Source organism: Ovis aries, chromosome 6 (assembly GCF_016772045.2).
Source record: "Ovis aries strain OAR_USU_Benz2616 breed Rambouillet chromosome 6, ARS-UI_Ramb_v3.0, whole genome shotgun sequence".
Lineage (NCBI taxonomy): Eukaryota > Metazoa > Chordata > Mammalia > Artiodactyla > Bovidae > Ovis > Ovis aries.
Window position 1 is genome coordinate 26,742,005 of NC_056059.1, and position 19,796 is coordinate 26,761,800.

Below are 19,796 nucleotides of genomic sequence, written 5' to 3' on the forward strand. Positions count from 1 at the left end.
TCTACTTTGAGTCTCTCTCTACAGAGTAAACACAGTCTTCTGCTGAGATGGGAAGGCCAGTTACCAGAGTGGGAAGGGACAGAAGAAACTCTTGATGCCACTAAATCCTGAGCCTTTTGAAGATACCAAAGAACAAATTGGTTAGTTCTTGGCTTTCCAATTCAGTATTCAAATTTCAAAGTTTTGCTAAGTGAGTTACTGCTTCTTTTCTTTCTGGGTTCTAAAAAGTTTTTGTATTAACCCTTTTGTTTGTTTTCCCTCCCCTTTCCTTGATGGTTTTGCATTAAAACAAAACAAAACAAAACAAAAAACTCTTTAGTTTTAGTTGGTTTCCAAAAGGGAGCAAAAGTACAGATTTTCATTCTAACATTTCTACCCACCTCCCAAAATACTAATATTTTAATCAGACAAGTTTATTTATAAAAGATTGTGAAGCCAAACAAAAAGGGGGAAAATCTCATTCTGTTTATAATGTTTATAAGCATGTAAACTTTAAAACTGGATTCAACCTATAATTGTGAATATAGAATAATATTGTGTGCATATACACTAGGAATCAAAAGACTTAAAAAGGGCTGCACATTCCTTTTCTGCCCCCAATCCTAAATTAGACTGCATTCATTTATTTTTCTGTTTTATCTTTAAGCTATATCTTTAGTGAGCAAAAACACAAAAATTTCTTAGCTCCAATTATAAACAATATAATCCTAAGATGTAATTGGATCTACACTTTAGCACTGAAACAATGTATCTATGATGCTTCAAAAAAATAAACTGAAAGAATCTAAATAGATTTCCAGGTGAACATCTAAAGAAAAATGTATTATATTAATCAGCTATGAATAATTATATTTTGGTTCATGTCTAGGACTTACCAAGTTCTGCTAAATTGCCAAAGGCAACAAGACACATTTCTGTAAGAGCTGCATTTTGGCAGTGGATGCCCAGTAATTTAACTAATGTAGGAATAACACCCATGTTGATAAGCTGAGCTTGAAGGGAATCTGTTAAAAAACAACAACAAACAAACAAGAAAACAAAACACAAAAAAAATGTTTACGTATTAAATGGACATTAGTAAGAAGAAAACACCTCTTATACTCCCTACTGCAAACACAATACTATTTCATACTATTTTAATTATGGTAAAACAAGGTTAAATCCACTCATAAGTCTCGAAAATGTTTAAGACATTAGTTCAAAGGAATTGAATTTTGAAACTTTTCAATGAAATTTTCAAAGAAATTTAGAAATGACAATAATTCAAGTAATATGGCACATCACCAGTGTTTTTTAAATGGTTTTATACCTTTACTGAGTAGGTTTTAAAATGCAAAAACAATTAAACATTACCACTGGTTTTTAAGTTAAAAGGTTAGACAAAGTAACACTTGCATTACAGGAAGTCACAGAGTATATGAAAAGCATAAGAAAAAAAGCAACTTAAATAAGACTAAGAAGATAAAAGTCTTAGAACCCCTTAAAACACTTGCTTCATAATAAAGAATGAAAAATATATAACACACTCAAATTATTATTTATTTGCAGCAGAGTGTTCTTTGATGACTGTTAGGAAGGAAAGTTTTAACAACAAAAGAATCTGGTTACTTAAAATATTTCTCTTTTCAAAGTTTTATTTAATAATAGTGACAATCATCTTAGGAAAGAAAGGAAGATTTGGCTTGAGAGGTAAAGAGGTCAATATGGCTTTGTTATCATCGCTTGCCTTCATTTTCTAAGAAACTAATTGATTTTAAAGTACTTAATATGCCTCACATTTTCACAACTGCTCTTCATGAACAATGATAATAGAATACCTGTAACAGAGTTGAAGGTAAATAAACCAAAGTGAAAATCAAAAGTACTACCTCTAAGAATAAGCAGAAAGACACTAAGAAGAAAGACACTCATATGCCTATGCAAACACTATCACTACTAGTAACTGGTTCATCTAAAGACAGAGGAAAGCTTTCAAAATCTTTTCCTTTTAAAAATTATATGCCATTTTCAAGTTAAGAATTTTCTCCAAGTTTTTTTAAGTTATATATATATTTCATCTAAAGAAAAAATCTGTTTCTTACAAAACACATTTTCCTCATAGCATGCATCCCTTGATGGAGATTGTGTACTAATCTCTTTACCACTCTTCAGAGTTCTTAGGCTTCCCTGGTGGCTCAGTGGTAAAGAATCTGCCTGCCAATGCAGAAGATGCGGGCTGGATCCCTGGATTGGGAAGATCCCCTGGAGAAGGAAATGGCAGCCCACTCCAGCATGGGAATCCCATTGGCAGGGGAGCCTTGAGGGCTACAGACCAACTGACTCTGAGTTGCGAAGAGTCAGACATGACTTTAATGGCTAAACCGTAACAACAACATAGTTCTTAACCTATAGATAAGGAGATGGTTGGGTGATTATCAGAAAGAACATAAAGGTAAGGTTGAGCTGTCTCACATGCCAATTGATTACTTGCCTAGAGGTCTGTGTAGTTAATTTTTCCTGCTTTTAGAGTCAAATATGAAGAGATAGCTAACAAGAGGCTTGTCAGCCCTGAAAACTGATGGTAATTATGGATATTATCTGGCTCAGTTGGGAGGGGTGGGTCATCTATACTAGAAAGAGGCTTATTACCAAAATAAGAATAGAAAACAAATCCTGAGACAAATGAAGTTTACACTGAGAGTTCAAATAGTCTAAAACAATTTCAAATTTTGCAGTGCAATTATGAAGTCTGTTCTAAAATGACATATATGTAAAAGAATGTATTCAATTAAATGATTCATTTTTATGCTTCTGATGCTAATTATTTTTTCTAACTATACAATTCAGTAATTAATGAATGACTCACAACACTTACATTATCTTACAGGCAAATAGCCTATTATACCTATAGTATTACACATATTATAGTATATACCTTTATGTTATATTGGCAGAGTATTTGTATCTTGGTTATAGTATCTATAAAGATCATGCACCAAGAAGCTTTCCAAGTTAGAAATTATTTTGGTTACTTACCAGTTGATAGAGTGCCTTAATATTGGATCACCTCTGCAGATCCTTGTTCTTTAGCAATATTTTTAACTTTATCTATTCGTTTTGACTACCTCTTCAAATACTGCAGAGCTGTTGAATCATTAAATCTCAGGTACGTAAGCGTGAGCACTAGCGCATGCATTGAGTGAGTCAAACTCTACTATATGTCTGCATATATGTAAGCATCACACACCCCCTCAGTACTGCTGGTACAAACTGTGAAAATCCAGCAGTCCAGGGACATTAGAGGAATAACAAAACACAGGAAGGAGCTAGGAGCTAGTAGGAGAATGCCACTTAAATAATGCTCTTCATGTTTTCTGAACTTGGCATCTCTACCACTTTCTTTGACCACTTTTACAACATTATGGATTTTGGTTCCAGGGATAAGAGGGCCAAAAGATAAAAGAAACATTACAGAGTTTCATACAATCTGTGGCATACAAATTGAAGCAGCAATATTTGAAATTGTGGTAGATAAGCAGGAAAAGTAGCATAGTCCAATGGCATATGGTATAAATTGCCATAATTCATGAAAATCTCATTGCTTCATGAAAATGTGTTCAAGCTACCCAGGAGCCATTTAACTGTGTATTCACATACAACACACATACCACACACAAGTAAAGAGAAAAAATATATAGTCATCCAATGGACAGGCCTCATTTTAGACCACTTGGGTGCCCCTCTTTTATATCCGTTTCTATGAAGGTAACTAAAACAAAAATTACACTCAAATAATTCTAAAATCTGTTCATGCCAATTGCAGGCAAGTCATTCTCCTTTGTTAATGGAGGCCCAGAAGAGAGAAATATCTTAAACAGGCTGATACAAATTTTCATCTCAAGATAGGCAGGCATCCTAGAACACGGTTCTTAAAGTGGAGTCCCCAAAACCCTTTCAGAGGATCACCAGGTCAAAATTACTTTCATAAAAACACCCAAGATTTGATTTGCCTTTTTCACTGTCCTGACATTTCCACTGATGGCACAAAAACAGTAGTGAGTAAAACTGCTGGGGCTTTAGTATGAACCCAGTCAATGGTACCAAAACGTATTAGTAGTCACTGTATTCTTAACATCATACATTCACAGTAAAATAAATGCTGTTCTTTTCAGCAGTTAAAGAAATTTAACTTATTTTTTCATAAAAAGATGCTATTTACATTGACCTGTAATGGGTTTTTATTATTTGAAAATGCAATACTAAATAATTTTTTAAATGCCTTCATTTAAATTTCCAATATAATATTGATATAACCCATACATATAGACAAAAATTCTTTGAGATCTTTGGCAATTTTTAAGTGTCTAAAAGAGCCCTGAGATCAAAAGTTTAAGAACCACTGCCAATGGATTACCTAATTCTTATAGGGATTGGGGAAAAAAATATAGAAAAGAGTTCTAAAATTCAATGATATGCTTGGCAGATGTGACAGAAGAAAAACATTAAAATTAAAAGCACAGTAGGAATCCTAGATACTGGTGCTTAGATATTTTGAGTGAGATAACATTAATTAAGCACTGGAACACCTCATTTTGCTTATATGAGTAGATATTCTACTTAAGTCTAGGAGAATATTCCATGATTAGATCTGTTTCCCTATTTCAGTTACAACTTACTATGTTATCAATACATAGTTCTTTTAAGGGTTAAGTAAAGCTATAGTTTGTGTGGAATAAATTAGTATTAGTTCTTATTGCTGGAAGCAAATGGTTAAGTAGAATCACTTTTTTCTTATTGCCCAAAGAAAGCTGTGAATAGACTTCAAAGGACATGGCTGACACTCATGCTGTTGTGAACGGTACCAGGGATATGACTTATAAATAAAAGACTAACTGGAAGAAATCCTCAGAACCAGTTCACATTCTCTAGAGACACTTGAGAGGGTAAGAGACACAATTCAAGACCGAGACTTATCGCATTCTTCAATGAATACCAGCAACTCCAAAACAATGTCAGAGCTCAACAAATACAGTTCACAAGAATGCAACTCAGGCCCATACATAGCAAACACGTATGTGTGAAAGACAGTCTTTAGACAGGACAATGTCATAAACGTCTGAAGACTTTTAAAAATTGCTCCTGACACACATCACAGACAAATACTGGCCAAAGTACAGAATTACAAAATTACATAATATCAAGATGACACAGGCCCTGCATGACCTATGGGAGGAAGAGAAGAAAGGCACTGAGGGGGTGCAATACAGATGCGTATACAAAGAGATATAAGGCAATCAACGCATGCGCTGGTGTGAACACTTACCTACCTACATTTGAATTTCAATGGTTCCAAGTTCTTCAGGTCACACACACATGGAAACTCCAAAGAATGGAGATCTGGAGAGAAGATCTCAAGTTGAAGAACCTTTTTCCCCCTGAGTTTTCAGTTTAATGTTTCAAACATTGGTATAGATTATAGGTCCAGAAAAGTATGCCAAGAATTCTAGTAACTCAACTGAAGTTATGTGGATCAATTACTAAAAAGTATAGGTTTTTAAAGAAGATAACACATGTTTATCTTATTCCCAAGAAAAGTTCCTTACAATGTCATAAAATTTTTAAGCTGATTAATAGGACATAATGATGAAACTGTATCAAAGTAACACACACATAGACAATTCAAAATACACAGTCTCTACATTAGTATGCAGATTTGGTGTTTAGTATTCATTGTATAAAGAGTATACACTTAAAAGCTTACACAAAAACCACATCTATAGTCTAATTATATATAGCGGAAACAATAAAAACAAGCAAATATAAATCCTGATGAGTTGGATAAAAATAATTTGGGGATAAAAAAATGCCCTTTACTAATGGCACATCTATATTTCCAAAAATATATATAAAAAGTAAAAATTAGATATGATGTAACAGTGTAGTATAATTTGTGCGCTGAAGCAAGTTGCAGCTCTGTCATCATGTTGAAAAGTAAACTGACTTAAATAAAGCAACCAAGAGGATGGTCTGTGGTTAAAACCTTTATACATACACATGTGCAAATACAAGTAAAGACTTCCTGACTTCAGTTAAACTTATTACCTAATATCCTTTTGTTGACTGATCAGGAAAGGGAAGAATTTTTATTCTAAATCTAATGCTGAGCAAATAAAACCAAGAATATTTACAATTGCTTAAAATTAACTTCAAATCAATTATTTTGAAATTTCTGTTTACTCAAAACATGCATTTCATGTTATGTTTACATACAGATTACCTCTATAATTTAAGCCCCAGGTTACATATCTCAATGATAATCAGCAATTTTCAAGGAAAAAAAAAAGAATCAAGATTCATTAGTATTTTAGAGTACTAGAGGTTTAAAAATAATACACTTACACATTTCGTACTTTCTGAAAGTTAACAATAAAAAGTGAAAAAGTTTCTAAGTTCTGAAACTAAGAGAGTCTCTACAGAGCAAAATTTCCCTTCTGTAAAAGTTCTAGAGATAAATGACAAAATTACATGAGTGAGTATAACATAAAAACAGTTAACAATGGAAAACCTCAAAGCAAATCACAAGAGAAAGGAAAATATTTTATTATTCTTAAGAGGCCTGTTCATTTACTGTTCTAAATCCAATGACATCTAGAATGATTATGTCTTTCTTAATCTAGTAGATAATTTTTTCCCTAGGCTCACTTCAGGTTAAATTACATACTACAGATCACCTATTGTTATAATGAATTGTTACAAAGAAGATTCCTACAGATACATCTACCCTGATTAAGAAAATTCTATGCTTTCATCTCAGGCATAAACTGGTCTTTTTAAAGGTTAAAGTTGTTTGTTTTTTAGAAGAGGACTACAGTCAAGCTATTGCTTAAGCAGCTCTTAATTGAGAGAAAAACATTCAGTCTTGGCTCTCATATGGCATGGCTGAAAGGCCACACCTACAGTTAAGTATAAATTTAAGCAAAAATTTTGTACAGCCAATTGAGTTGTGAGGCTAATTTACAGACAACACATATATCTTACAATCATGTGTGTTTAAAAACATAAAAATTCTGTTTTACAGCTTTGGTTTTAACAACAAAACAAATAATAGTAGTTACCCTAGAGAATTATTATGATTAAGTTTTTACACTTTAAAATTACATAAAAGTTATTTGCAACACACAAACTGTGTTAAGAAGTATCTACATAAGCCAAAGATTTCTGACTTCTTTCCAGTAAACATTTTTCAATTAAATTTGTTTTTCAATAAGTAAAATATAGGCAGCTTGCTGTTAACTAGATTTTATTTGTAGTTAGAAAATAGTTATTAATTTCATACAAGTTAGTTTACATATGTTACTTTTCTGCTGTAAGTTTCTTGCTGAATGAATTATTTCAAGTGGTCTAAATTAAAGATGTGCTGATATCTGACCAGAATCCATTTTATATGTACCTCTGACTTTTGCCACAGCTCTGTCAAAGGAGAATGTTTACGTCAGTGTCATTTCTGGCGCCTACAAATTTGTGCACAGTCAATGGTCATGTGTTTGGTACCAACATATTTCAATTAATGCCACATAAATAATAAAAACAAGGCCTGGTCTTTCAGTTTTACCTTCACTATCTAAATATGCACTTTCAAATACAGGTAAACATTTCATATAAATATCTCCTAATGTGGATCACATGCTGAAATTCTATCAGCTGATATGTAAATGTGTATTTATATGGCAATATTAAAATGTGGCAATAACTAATGATGGTGAAAGCTATATAAATGTAAAAATTAAATCAGGGCAGAATAACAGATTTTATCATCTATTCTCTTCAGAATTTACAACAAAAAATAAATGTTAGGAGTTTTTTTTTTTAGTTAACTAATTCCATTCCAGCCATGAATCTTTCAAGAGAAAGTCCAATTTGAGAATTCTTTACATTTTATGAGGATAAGTTAAAATCAGAAAGCCAACTCTGCCACCTTAAATTTTCACTATGGGGACATTCTCAAAAGTAATATTCAACATCTTATTAGTCACCTTCTACACATGTTTTTACGTTAGAGAATGAGAAACCCCCAACATATTTTGTTACCCTACTGTCCTCAGTTAAAATTGGTCATTTAGTATCACAATGCTAAATGCACTGTCTTGATTATAAAAGCAATCTAGAAGCTACAAATGCTGCAAAAAGTATTACTTCTTTAATATAATGTCAATCTTAACATTATGTTAACAAAACTAGAGCAATCACTTCATTTTTTGTGATATATTTTGAATTCTTATATTCAGAAGTTCATTCTATAATAGCCAAAACCGAATATTACTGGTAGTAATTGTTCATGCAGAATTAAACTAACATGTACATTTGGTACACCTCTAAAAACCAAATTCAGCGTCTGTCCATTAAATAACAGTATTATTAGAGTAGCAGTTTAAGAGGATTATGACGAAGAGCTAGTACTCTAATTGGTCAAATTTAATAGCCAGAATCAGCAGAACAAGAACAGTTAACTGCTCTGTCCTTCAATAAAAGTTTGTTTAAAATGATATTACTTGTAGCAGAACTTCATGAATGTCACCTGCTTCAGAATGATTAGAAAGCTCTGTTGGTCAAACAATGAAAATTACAAAATTTTTACAAAGAGAACAGCAATTAGCAAATAAAGAATTCTAATATAAGTCTTTCATGCACTTCAACTAGAGTACTAGAATAATTTGACATATTGAGTTTCAATAGATAGAACTTAAAAGTACATCTCCCATGCCATTTTAAAAAGAGAAAAAAAAAGAACAGAAGGTAAAATGAAAACTATATATAGAAAAATTAATATAATTAAGAAAAAAGACAATAAACTGCAAAGATATACTGTTTTGTCTTTTCCCCTTTAAGTTAGCCAGAAAGTTTTTAGTGTTTAGAAAATTTGCAGAATTATTAATTAGCTTATATCCACAGTAAGTAAACTTTGAAACTAGTTCCTCATTCATGCAAAGCAAATCATTCTCAGCATCTAACATCTAGGAAGCATTCTTTCTTACCTATAATAAAGTAATACCAAAATATAAACAAGAGGCTCAGGCCAAAGTGCACTTTTAATCAGGATTATTCCTTATTAATTTCTATTCTTCCTATTTTAAGAATAAAAATCAAGTAAGCCAAGTTAATCGGGCTGAGTTCATTACAAAAATGAAGAGTATTATTAGAATTGAGAAACTGCTGGTTGAAATGAAAGTAGCAGCTATTTACTAACTACATATTAAGTGCTCTTTAAATTAGAGGAGAGAAGATATACTTTACAAGCCCATTTTAAACAAGTGAATTGAAGTACTGGGCTTAATAATTAAATTCAATTTTTAGGCTCTGACACTCCACAAAATGCACTTCTTAAATCACACAGATGGCCTCCCTCCAAACATAGTTCAGTTATTGTAAGTCCATGTGGCAAATACATTATCATAAGAGTATGCTAGAGAGATTTCAGGAATCAGAAAAGAGAAATGAACTCTTTAAGTAACAAGGAATTATTAAGATATCACAGAAAAATCAGCTCTATTTGTAAAAATCGTATACATACACACAAACACACACACATATGTATTGTACATATATGACAGCAGTTGTCACATGAAGAAGCCTACCACAGACTGTGCATATTAGTCACTTTAGAAGGAAACTAACTCTTCCTTTCCTGATGACATGTTTATTTCCTGTACTTTTTTCTCTGACGGTATAGGTTATATAAAACAAGGAACTTCTAGTCTTTGCTTTAATGCTTATCATCATTAATAATTTTTCTTAGAATTATCACAGATTTTTCCCTATATTTTATGTTTGTAGCGTAAGTGTACTAAGAAAAACATAAACTCTCAGTTACAGAGTTTTCCAAGTTGGTTATCATGGTTACTTGTAATATAATAAAAATGGTGGCCATCCAGATTCTGCAGAAAGGCGTTAAGTTATTCCGGTGCTTTGCTTTAGATAGCTGGTTTCTTGCTATTCAAGCTGCAGTCAACTTTCAAGTACACATATGCAGATTTGTTAGGTCTGCGGATCACCTGCGGTGAATTATTAACCATGGATCTGGTGCTGTCACTGTCAGCTTGTTTTCAAGGCCACTTTCTCCTGCTGCCATGTATGTGAACAGCAAATATAAACTGACGTGACAGGCAAGAGTTTATAATGGTCCTAACTTATTTAATGAAGAAAATGCATACCAGCAACATATTTTTCTTCCCGTCACTGATTTTGCTGATTAAAAGAATTTAGACAATACAAAGCACCCAGAGAAGTCGATCTATTATATAAATATTTTCCAAACTCCTACTATATACCAAAATGGTGTTGTATTTGAAAACAGTTGGATATGTGAACAAAATTTTCAATCATCAGGGCAATGTTTTGGCACTGGGTAACCAAAGCTAAGAAAAAAAAAAAAAATCCAAGAAACTAATGAAATTAAAAATACCTACAATAATAAGTTTGAGTTCTGGTTTATAGAATAAAACTTTTAAAGTTATAACTACATAAAGAAAATACAGTTCACATTTCCTCAAACTGAATGTCAAATTGTCAACACGATTTTCTCTAACCACAACAGTCAGATGTTCAGAATATTTTGGAAGGCCACAAAACAGAAGTGCTTTCTTGCCACGTGAAAAACAGGTATGACTTTTTCAAAAAGGAAAAATTTGAAATGATTTTCACTAAACAAGAAGTTTTATTCATGTTATTTTATTTAAATATAATTTCATTTAGCAATATAATTGATACAACTTTTCTAGCTAAATAATTATAACTTTTTCTATTCAGATAGTCTACACTTAATCGTCTGAATATAAAATGTTTTAATTGCTTCACTAGTGGGGAAAAAAAAGAATATATCTAGTTTTTAGCTTAAAAGTCTTAGCAGTTTCTAAAGTTTTAGAACTCATGAACCTTGAGTTTTATACAGTTTTATCAAAGGGTATAAAAATGACTTTACTGAGTGTTTTCATTATGTATCTTTCCTGCATGTGTTTAGGAAACTTGATTTTCTATTTAATGTATTCCAAGATCTGAAATGCTCAAAGCTGTCCACTAAAAGGACAGGAATCAGGATATCCTGAGTCTCAGCCTGGTGTCAAGCCACCTTTAAGACTAACAATTTGAAAATGTTCTCACTAGAGAAACTATGTTGGTGAGTCTCTGGGACCATTTCAGTACTTTCTTATCTTCATATTTAAATCTTTTAACTATGAAGCTGAAGAGTACCTCCTAACTACTAAGGAGACAAGTTATTGGGCCTGAGGGTAGAGTTAATTTTTCTGTTAGAGGAACAAGGAGGTATTTATCACTCAACTATTCTACTCAGAAACTAGCAGAGGCTTGTGTACTGAAATTCAATAGCAAATACACAAAAAAAGGAATTTCATTTATCAGTTCTAATAAAAAGTGCCTCCTGAGTTTCAAAACGCTCTCCAGGTGGACGGGATCAATACCAAATGATCTGATCTTGGCCAAGACCTAAAATTAAGTTGGAAAGTATTAAACATATTTTGAAGAAAACAGTAATAATGGATACAACAAAGATGCTTAATAATTATACAAACAAAAAAGGATATAATTTAAGTTAAAGAGCATTATGAAGAAAAAGAAATGCTTCACAAACTAAGATTTCCATGATAGACAAATGTAGAAGGAAGTGAAGGAAAGAATATCGTTACAAATTTGGTATTCTTTTAAAATACTAAAGGTAACTTTATTTCTATTTTACCTAATAAGTTTTTAAAAGTGCATTCAAACTGCAGCTTTTAGAAGAAAGGAATAAAAACATCACTGCTCCAAAAATGTTCTCAGAAAAATTAATATAGCTTTCCAAAATATCTAAGTTATTTCTTGGGAATACTTGCACACCTGGGGGAGGGGTGGGTAACAACGTTTACAAAAGAAGTATATCATGCATTTAGACCATGCATTCTGTGTGTTGTTAACATTACCCTTTCAGTACATTTTCCTACACAGTGTGATATACCCTAATTAATAGAGAATCAATGTCCTTCAGATTAGAATGAAAGATGTTTTTGAAGACCATTTTGGCTATTTGACATGCTTTTGTAGAGATTTTTGAACACCTTCCTCAAAGGATAAACAGCAAGTTTAGGTGCATAACAAGACTAATTCTTTTACAGCCAAAGCTGCCATAGTAACTTTATTAGTTTCTTTCATTTATATCTTTCTAAACCATTCTCCCACTTAGCTCTTGTCCCACTTTTGCAGATATCCAAGCTTAAATGAAACGGCAGGAAAAGGAAGTGACATGAATATCTGGCCAATGATTTCTTAATGCAATTCAGATACCTGTGTATTATGATCACATTTCAATTCTGTAGGAACTGGCTACTCATTTTGCAGATTATTCGGATCCTGCATTTCTGCTTTGCCTATTAATATGTTTAGGGCATTTTCTTTTCAAAAGTAAACCCATCGGAGGGTAAGAAAAAGAGAGGAAACTGACCCTACGAAGACTACATCTGTTATCAGTTCAAGTAACAGGCAAGTCATTTAATGAATAAGAACTATTTATTATCATTATAATGGATAATTTTAATTCAGAAGTTTAAAAAACAGCATTTCTTGGAAGGATGTGACTTGAGGACACATTCTGTTTAGCCTGTACAGTGCTAAAGAAGCAAATGTAATCCAACATTTAAAAAGAGACATCACAAAAAAAGTTAGTTTTTTAACTTCCTCCTACCACCAAATGAAAAGATTTGGCAGTAGTTGGCCAAACGCCAACAGAAACAACGGCTAGAGAAGAGCAGTAGCTCTCCCCTTTCAGCGGGAAAAGGGCTACAGTCCCCACCATCTGCTGTTGTCACTAACACTAAGGTCAAATGTCAGTAGTCATTTGTCATCAATGTTTACCTTTCTTTTTTAATTATTTAGAATATTTCCTTGGACTCATGAAGAAATAACAAATATACCTAAAGACCCCCATGTTTCTAGAACATGGGAAAGAACACTATTACATGTTCAGTATACAAGTAAATTTATCTCTGCAAGAGACTTCAACTTAAAATATCATGATGAAATAAGTCACAAAAAGACCTTATTTGTATTAATTCTAGGAACACACCAGAAGTTGAGTGTTTGATCCATGCAGTAATTCACAGAAGAAGACAGATGACTGTTTTGTGATATTTAAAAGTATGGTGAAGACTTCATTTCATTGTTTTTATGTTTGTTTAATCAACAACCATATAGGCTCTCTGAAAACTGACATATCATTTGTTGCTGGGTTCTAAGAATGTTTTCCAGAGACAAGAAACTTCTGTTTACAAGTACTTATTAAATTTCTAAAACTAAATATCTGCAATTGCTCTGAACTTTATTTTTCTAAGGCCAGGTTTCATTTACATTTTTTTTTACTGTTACAAGTAATTCAGTATCTAGAGAAAAGAATTTTATTTATATAGACAGTGTTTGTGTTTTAAAATTGCTCCTGGTATTAATATAAAGTAATAAACAAAAGGCTATTTTAACATTGTATATTTTTTAAATGTTCATAACAAGAAATCACAAACCATACCATTATTTTGTTTCTTGGTTTTGGTACTGATTAACATGGACAACCCTTCAACAATTAGTCCCATTTAGTAAATTAGACCACTGTGTATTTTTGAAACATTGTAATTTAATGTTGGCTAGTTAATAATTTTATATGCTACTTATTAATATGTATGCTTTGTTCATAATTTTTCTAAGTATTTTTAGTGTACACTACAGTAATGATGATTTTCTACTTCTCCCCCACAGATAAAGCAAGGTTTCAATTTTGTTTACCATTCTCATTGCTATAGTTCATCAGCATGCCACAAAAGACAGTCAAGAGCTTCTCACTGGCGGGATCTGTTTTACTGCACAGTGACCTTAAATGGTCAACTACAATCTGTGCACCACCTGCTTGGTCAACTGCACTTCTGCCCTCATCTGTAAAACAAAGAGTCAAATTAAAAATAAAAGAAAAAAGAAATGTACCTTAAAATTTCAAATACAAAACATAACAGACTTATTCCTTATTTAGTAAGCAGAAAATAAACCAAAAGTAGGACATTAAATGTCTTCTTAGAAAGCAAAGCAAAACAAATAAACATGGAAATGGGGGTGGGATGGGGAAGAGAGGCAATCACTTTTTAGGAGAAAAAAGATTATTCTCATTGGCATCATATAGGAATTTAAAGAACTTCTCTGTGTCCTAAGAGTTTATGACTGACGTGAAATTTTTTGCCTTCTCTTTCACAAATGACAACTCTGTGTAAGAAGAAAAAGACTGGAACTAAAATTTGATTGGAATTTTTTTCTCAGTTTGGAAACCACTAAATGTATCTTTCTCTCAGTGGTTTCAAAGTCAGTTACTATCAAAGACAACCATCTGCAGTATAGCATAACTCTAGATTACAATATGTAATTCCTAAAGATTAGTACTAAGGTCTTTTTACTGGCATTTTCTATAGTACATAAGCATATTTCCTTTTTCAGTTCTTAGTAGTTTGCGTTTCATTTTTCCTTATTCTCTTCATTCAAGAAAACACCAATACACTTAAACATTACAAGCAATGGTCAAATGGTCAAACATACCTTCTGCTATGTGTACATCTACATCACATAGAAGAGATATCATTTAACTGTCAGAACACAGATATCACTTTAAAATACTTTTGCAAACCTTGAACACAGAAAGAGACGAAAGAATCCGTCTTTCTAAATCTGATTTCCTTATATAAAATATGATACACTCTAGAACAGTGCATACAGTAAAAATGAAAGCCACAAATGTGAACCAAATATATAATTTAAATTTACAAGTAGCCATATTAAAAACATAAAAAGTGAAAAATTAGTTTTAGCGATATGTTTTACTCAATCCACAATCTCTAAAATATGATCACTGCAATACACAATAAAATTGCTAGTGAAATATTTTACATTCTCGTCTTAGTAATAAATCTTTGAGAGCCAGGTGTATTTTATATTTTACATTACAGTTACATGTCTGTTCAGACCTGCCACATTTCAATAGCTCAAGAGTCAAACCTGGATAGTGGCTGCCACACTGAATTGTGCAGCTATAGAAGCATACAAAAGGATCAGTAGAAGAAATGCCTCATAAAAGAATTACTGCTACAAAATTAGTTAGTAAAGGAAATCTAATAAATCTAATAAAAGAACTGAAACTAAGATCATATCTTTGTAACTGTTGCTGAATCATAATAGAAAATGAAACAATACATATCACTTCCTGTGGCAGAAATACACACACAACTTACATAGCAGGGCTTCATAATGTTTGAAAAGTTTAAGGAAAGCTGTACTAAAACAAAATAGTTGTGGTCACTTAAGTTTTGTGCCATGCCCACTTGGCTTCACTGTACTGTTATATAGATGCAGAAAAGGACCCTATGTTAATTAGCTAATAAGAGCAGAGAAAATTCTTCAGTGCCAGAGTAACTAGTCGCATGAGCCAGCCAACTATAACACGTATCTCATTTAGATATCTTGGTCATATCCCATTTAGAGTTTTCGTTTCCAGTAACATAAATGCAAATTATCTAAATTGCTGGGCAATTTGTATGCAGATCATGTCAGAAAAAACTAAACATCAGGATGACGAATCTAGCTCAGACCTTCAATATTATGCACATACAGTATTTGTTGCTGTTTAGTCACTGAGTGATGTACGACTCTTGCAACTGCATGGACTGTAGCCCTCCAGGATACTCTGTCCATGGGATTTCCCAGGCAAGAATACCAGGGCAGGTTGCCATTTCCTTCTCCAGGGGATCATCCTGACCGAGGCATTGAACCCACATCTCCTTCACTGGCAGGCGGATTCTCTACCACTGAGCCACCTGGGAAGCCCACATATACCATATACCCCCATCCCTAAATTGCAAAGTTCAAATAGTTCTTGATTCTAACTGTTGAGTAAGTATAGGCTTTCAAAATATAAACTGTGTGTGCTTAGAAAGCTAAGCTGGCTTCCTTTTGATATTCAGGTACTCAATATTCAAAGCATTAATTCAAGAACCTTTAATACAAATTTATTCAACAAATTTGTTCATCAAATTCAGTAATGCAATAAGTAAGAACATAACTACAATTAAAAGGCAAATTACCTACTTGTGTTTCAGGGCCACAGTATTTTTCTTCCCTTCCTCTGCTTTCCTTCTTCTTTCCCTTCCTCCCAGCTTGCCCTGTTTGCACTGTCTACAACATAGCTATGTGTTATCAAGAGTTGGGGCTGGAGAGTGTAAACTCAAATCTCTACCTTAGAAATTACATTATTACCAAATTTAAGACAAAAAGCACATATAAATATCTGAGTTAGAGAATTTTATTAAAATAAAGAATCCGAAGATGCAAAGAAACAATAATGCTGTGTCCATTTACTCTATCAAAACCAGTGAATAAGTTTTTAAAGGTATCTCACAAATTATTTAAAATATATATTAGAACATGTCATTACACAAGTCCATTCAAACTGTTTTTCCACAGTAAAGGTAGCTCTATAGCTTTATGCTATCATATTAAAATGAGTATTATTATTGTTCACTTGAAAATAACTTTCAAAAGATTCCTTGTCCTAAACTTTCATATCCCTGAATGTAGACTCACTTTTAACTCTCTGACAATAAGTGACTTCTAATTTGTGAAGCACCCTGAGTTGTCACTTCTAGAAATATAATTTACATTTTTATTTTCCATAAATGTAAGTATCCAACCACTTGAAAGTGCAGCCCATGAACTCTTTAAGCCCTGCTACATTCTTTAATGATGACTCGTCACAGAGAGTAGCTTCCAGCACAAGTAAGAGCACTACATAAGAGCCTGGCTTTAGGAAGTAGGGCTAATGTAATACTGCACTTGATATTACTCTTCAGTTCAGCAGCCAAAACCAGGAAGCAATGAAATTTGTATGTCATGTTTATTATGCCTCACAAATGAGAAAAAAAAAGTTAGCAAGTTGGTATTCCACCATCAGGTACAAGTTATGCACTAAGGCTGAGGGAAGAACCTGAAAACAACCACTGAATACAAGCTCAGTATATCCTACTTTCAGATTTGCTCCTATGTTGTGGCTCAGCCAGTAAAGGATCCAATTGCAATGCGGGAGACCTGGGTTCGATCCCTGGGTTGGGAAGATCCCCTGGAGAAGGGAATGGCTACCCACTCCAGTATTCTGGCCTGGAGAATTCCATGGACTGTATAGGGCTGCAGAGTCGGACAGGACTGAGTGACTTTCACTTCACTTTCCCAAATGCCTCATACATAGTAGGCACTCAATATGTACTGAACGAATGAGGCCTTAGGCTACATTTTGGTAAATTATAATTCACCCTGGGGATGGGAGAGTGGGACAAAGAGAAGGAGGGAGGAGGCAGGGAAAGGGAGAGAAATGGGAATGAAAATCATTTAATTCTTTTTTAATGATTAAACCACAATATGGTTTAGTGTTCCTTGTGTTCTGAGCTTTACTTAAATGAAACCATGTTGTATTCCTTCTTTTTGTGCCTTCTTACACTGAACAGTGTTTAGGGTATCCATCTATTCTGTTACACGCTTCTTTGCTGTATAATATTCATTGTATAAACACATCATAATTATTTATTTATTCCTTTGCTGATTACTATTTGGGAGGTTTTTAGGTTTGGGCTATCATTTATAATAGCCAGGGGGTACTGTTGGTTCACAGACGGCACACCTTCCACTTGTTAAGATGATGACAAACAGGCTCACAAAGCCAGCACACATTCCCTCCACCAGTGTGCGAGTTCCTGTCGCCTCACTCCTTCACTACAACCGGCATCCCACTTGACTGTTAACAGGATTGTTAACTTGATTAATAACCTAATATTAGATCAACATTCTACTTGATTGTTAAATCTGATGGGTGAGGTTGAACCTACTGCAGAATACACAAAGCAGGTCTTTGCTGACAGCCGACTTTTCCATACATTTAATAAGACAGATAACTTAGTTCAACAGTTTATAGCATGTATGTAGAGGTAAAAACAATTCACGCTGAGGGAGGGAGAGAGATATAAATGGATGCATATACAGATATTAGAATCTGAAAGAAAAGGAAGAGAGAGCCAAGTAGCTGGTAGAAGCTGACTATCAAGCCTATGGACTAATTATGACTGGAGAGGCACAATTCTGGAACTTTTTAACAAGCCTGCTTATAGAAAGCCTTACTATAATATCAGCAAACAAACTGTCTTTTAAAAATCATTTCAATAATCACCAGTTTTCCTGAGAGAGACTCTGGAAGGCTTATATCTTTGAAAGGACTGAGGAGGAAGAATGGGGAAGCAGAATGGTGTTGGATATCAAAGAAGCCTATAATTTACAATAGCAAATTTTATCTAAAATTAATTTTTAAAAGAATTTAGTTTCATAATCTAAATGTATGATTTCCATGCTACATTCTACTTTTCTGGTTTAAACATCATTTTTTCATATTTCTTTTCAAAAATTCTCAGTATCAAGTACAAATTATAAAAATCTGTTTTAAAATTATGCCTACATATATATTTGATATGTTTTCCTCCCACCCTCTAATTATTTGTACAATAACAGAATCTTCATTCCTTAGGCATCCATCTGCTCAAACTACTTATTTCCTAGCAGAAGTAATAATCCTCTGTGACATAAGGCGTGGTTACTGTGGTGACGATTACGATGCAGCAATTCAGAAAATTATGACTGCATGTGAGAAATAAACTACAGGAGCGGGTATCATACCTATAATCTTTCATCTAAATTTTGTTAAAAATTAATATTGACAAACATGAGAAAAGTGTGTGCTGTAGAAAGACTACTGAATAAATTATCTTTTGTATTTTCAAAGAAGTTTTAGCGACTAAAGGGTTTGCTTTACACGCTGTACTGTCATGGATTTGGGCACTACCTCACTCTGTCTTCTATAAAAACATCCTGCACAAATGCCCTGCAAGTGTTAATTAATGCTGGCTGTGCACAGGCTGTGCACGCACACATAAGTGCTAGAGATTTGCCATAATTAAAGCTGGTATGGAGCAGAAAGCTAGCAAAGGTTTTTTACGGTTGCTACTGCTGCTAAGTTGCTTCAGTCATGTCCGACTCTGTGTGACCCCATGGATGGCAGCCCACCAGGCTCCCCTGTCCCTGGGATTCTCCAAGCAAGAACACTGGAGTGGGTTGCCATTTCCTTCTCCAATGCATGAAAGTGAAAAGTGAAAGTGAAGTCACTCAGTCGTGTCTGACTCTGTGTGACCCCATAGATGGCAGCCCACCAGGCTCCTCTGTCCATGGGATTTTCCAGGCAAGGGTACTGCAGTGGGGTGCCATTGCCTTCTCAGATGATAAATTAGCTAAGAAGATAAATTATAAATGATGTTTCATTTTTCTTATATTTCAACTCAGAATTTGCTTAAAGAAACAGTAATGATTAAATATCAGCATTTTGAACTAAAACTTGGGAAACTGAATTCTAATTCAATGTTCCCTTATTAAACATTAAAAACATATTTTGGAATACTTTTACCATTTAAAAGTTCAGCAAGACAACAGCACTATTTTGGTGTTAACTGTGAATCTTTTTAAAAGGTTTATTTATGAAAAATTCTTGAGTAAAAGATACCCAAAATCTTTTTAGTGTATCCATGAACTTAACAAATACTAAAAGCAATCTACATTTGGGGTGGGGTACTATTTTATTTTTTCTATTTTTTGGCCTTGCCCCATGGTGTGTGGGATCTTAGTTCCTGAAAAGAAATCAAACTCGTGCCCCCTGTGTTGAAGTG

At 33.4% G+C, this 19,796-nt stretch overlaps 1 protein-coding gene across 7 annotated transcripts in view; it reads right to left on the reverse strand.

The window, feature by feature from the left end:
- RAP1GDS1 (Rap1 GTPase-GDP dissociation stimulator 1) overlaps nt 1-19,796 on the reverse strand; it is a 154,630-nt gene that overhangs the window by 36,991 nt on the left and 97,843 nt on the right. For 4 of the 7 annotated variants that reach the window (XM_060416867.1, XM_004009686.6, XM_012179649.5 and 1 more), the window contains exons 5-6: nt 13,795-13,941; nt 876-1,004 (exon numbers count right to left, since the gene is read on the reverse strand). In XM_060416867.1, the coding sequence (XP_060272850.1) occupies nt 876-1,004; nt 13,795-13,941 (276 nt within the window). The remainder of the gene's footprint in view (nt 1-875; nt 1,005-13,794; nt 13,942-19,796) is intronic. The other 3 variants (XM_060416868.1, XM_027970869.3, XM_012179650.5) reach the window with 1 other exon arrangement.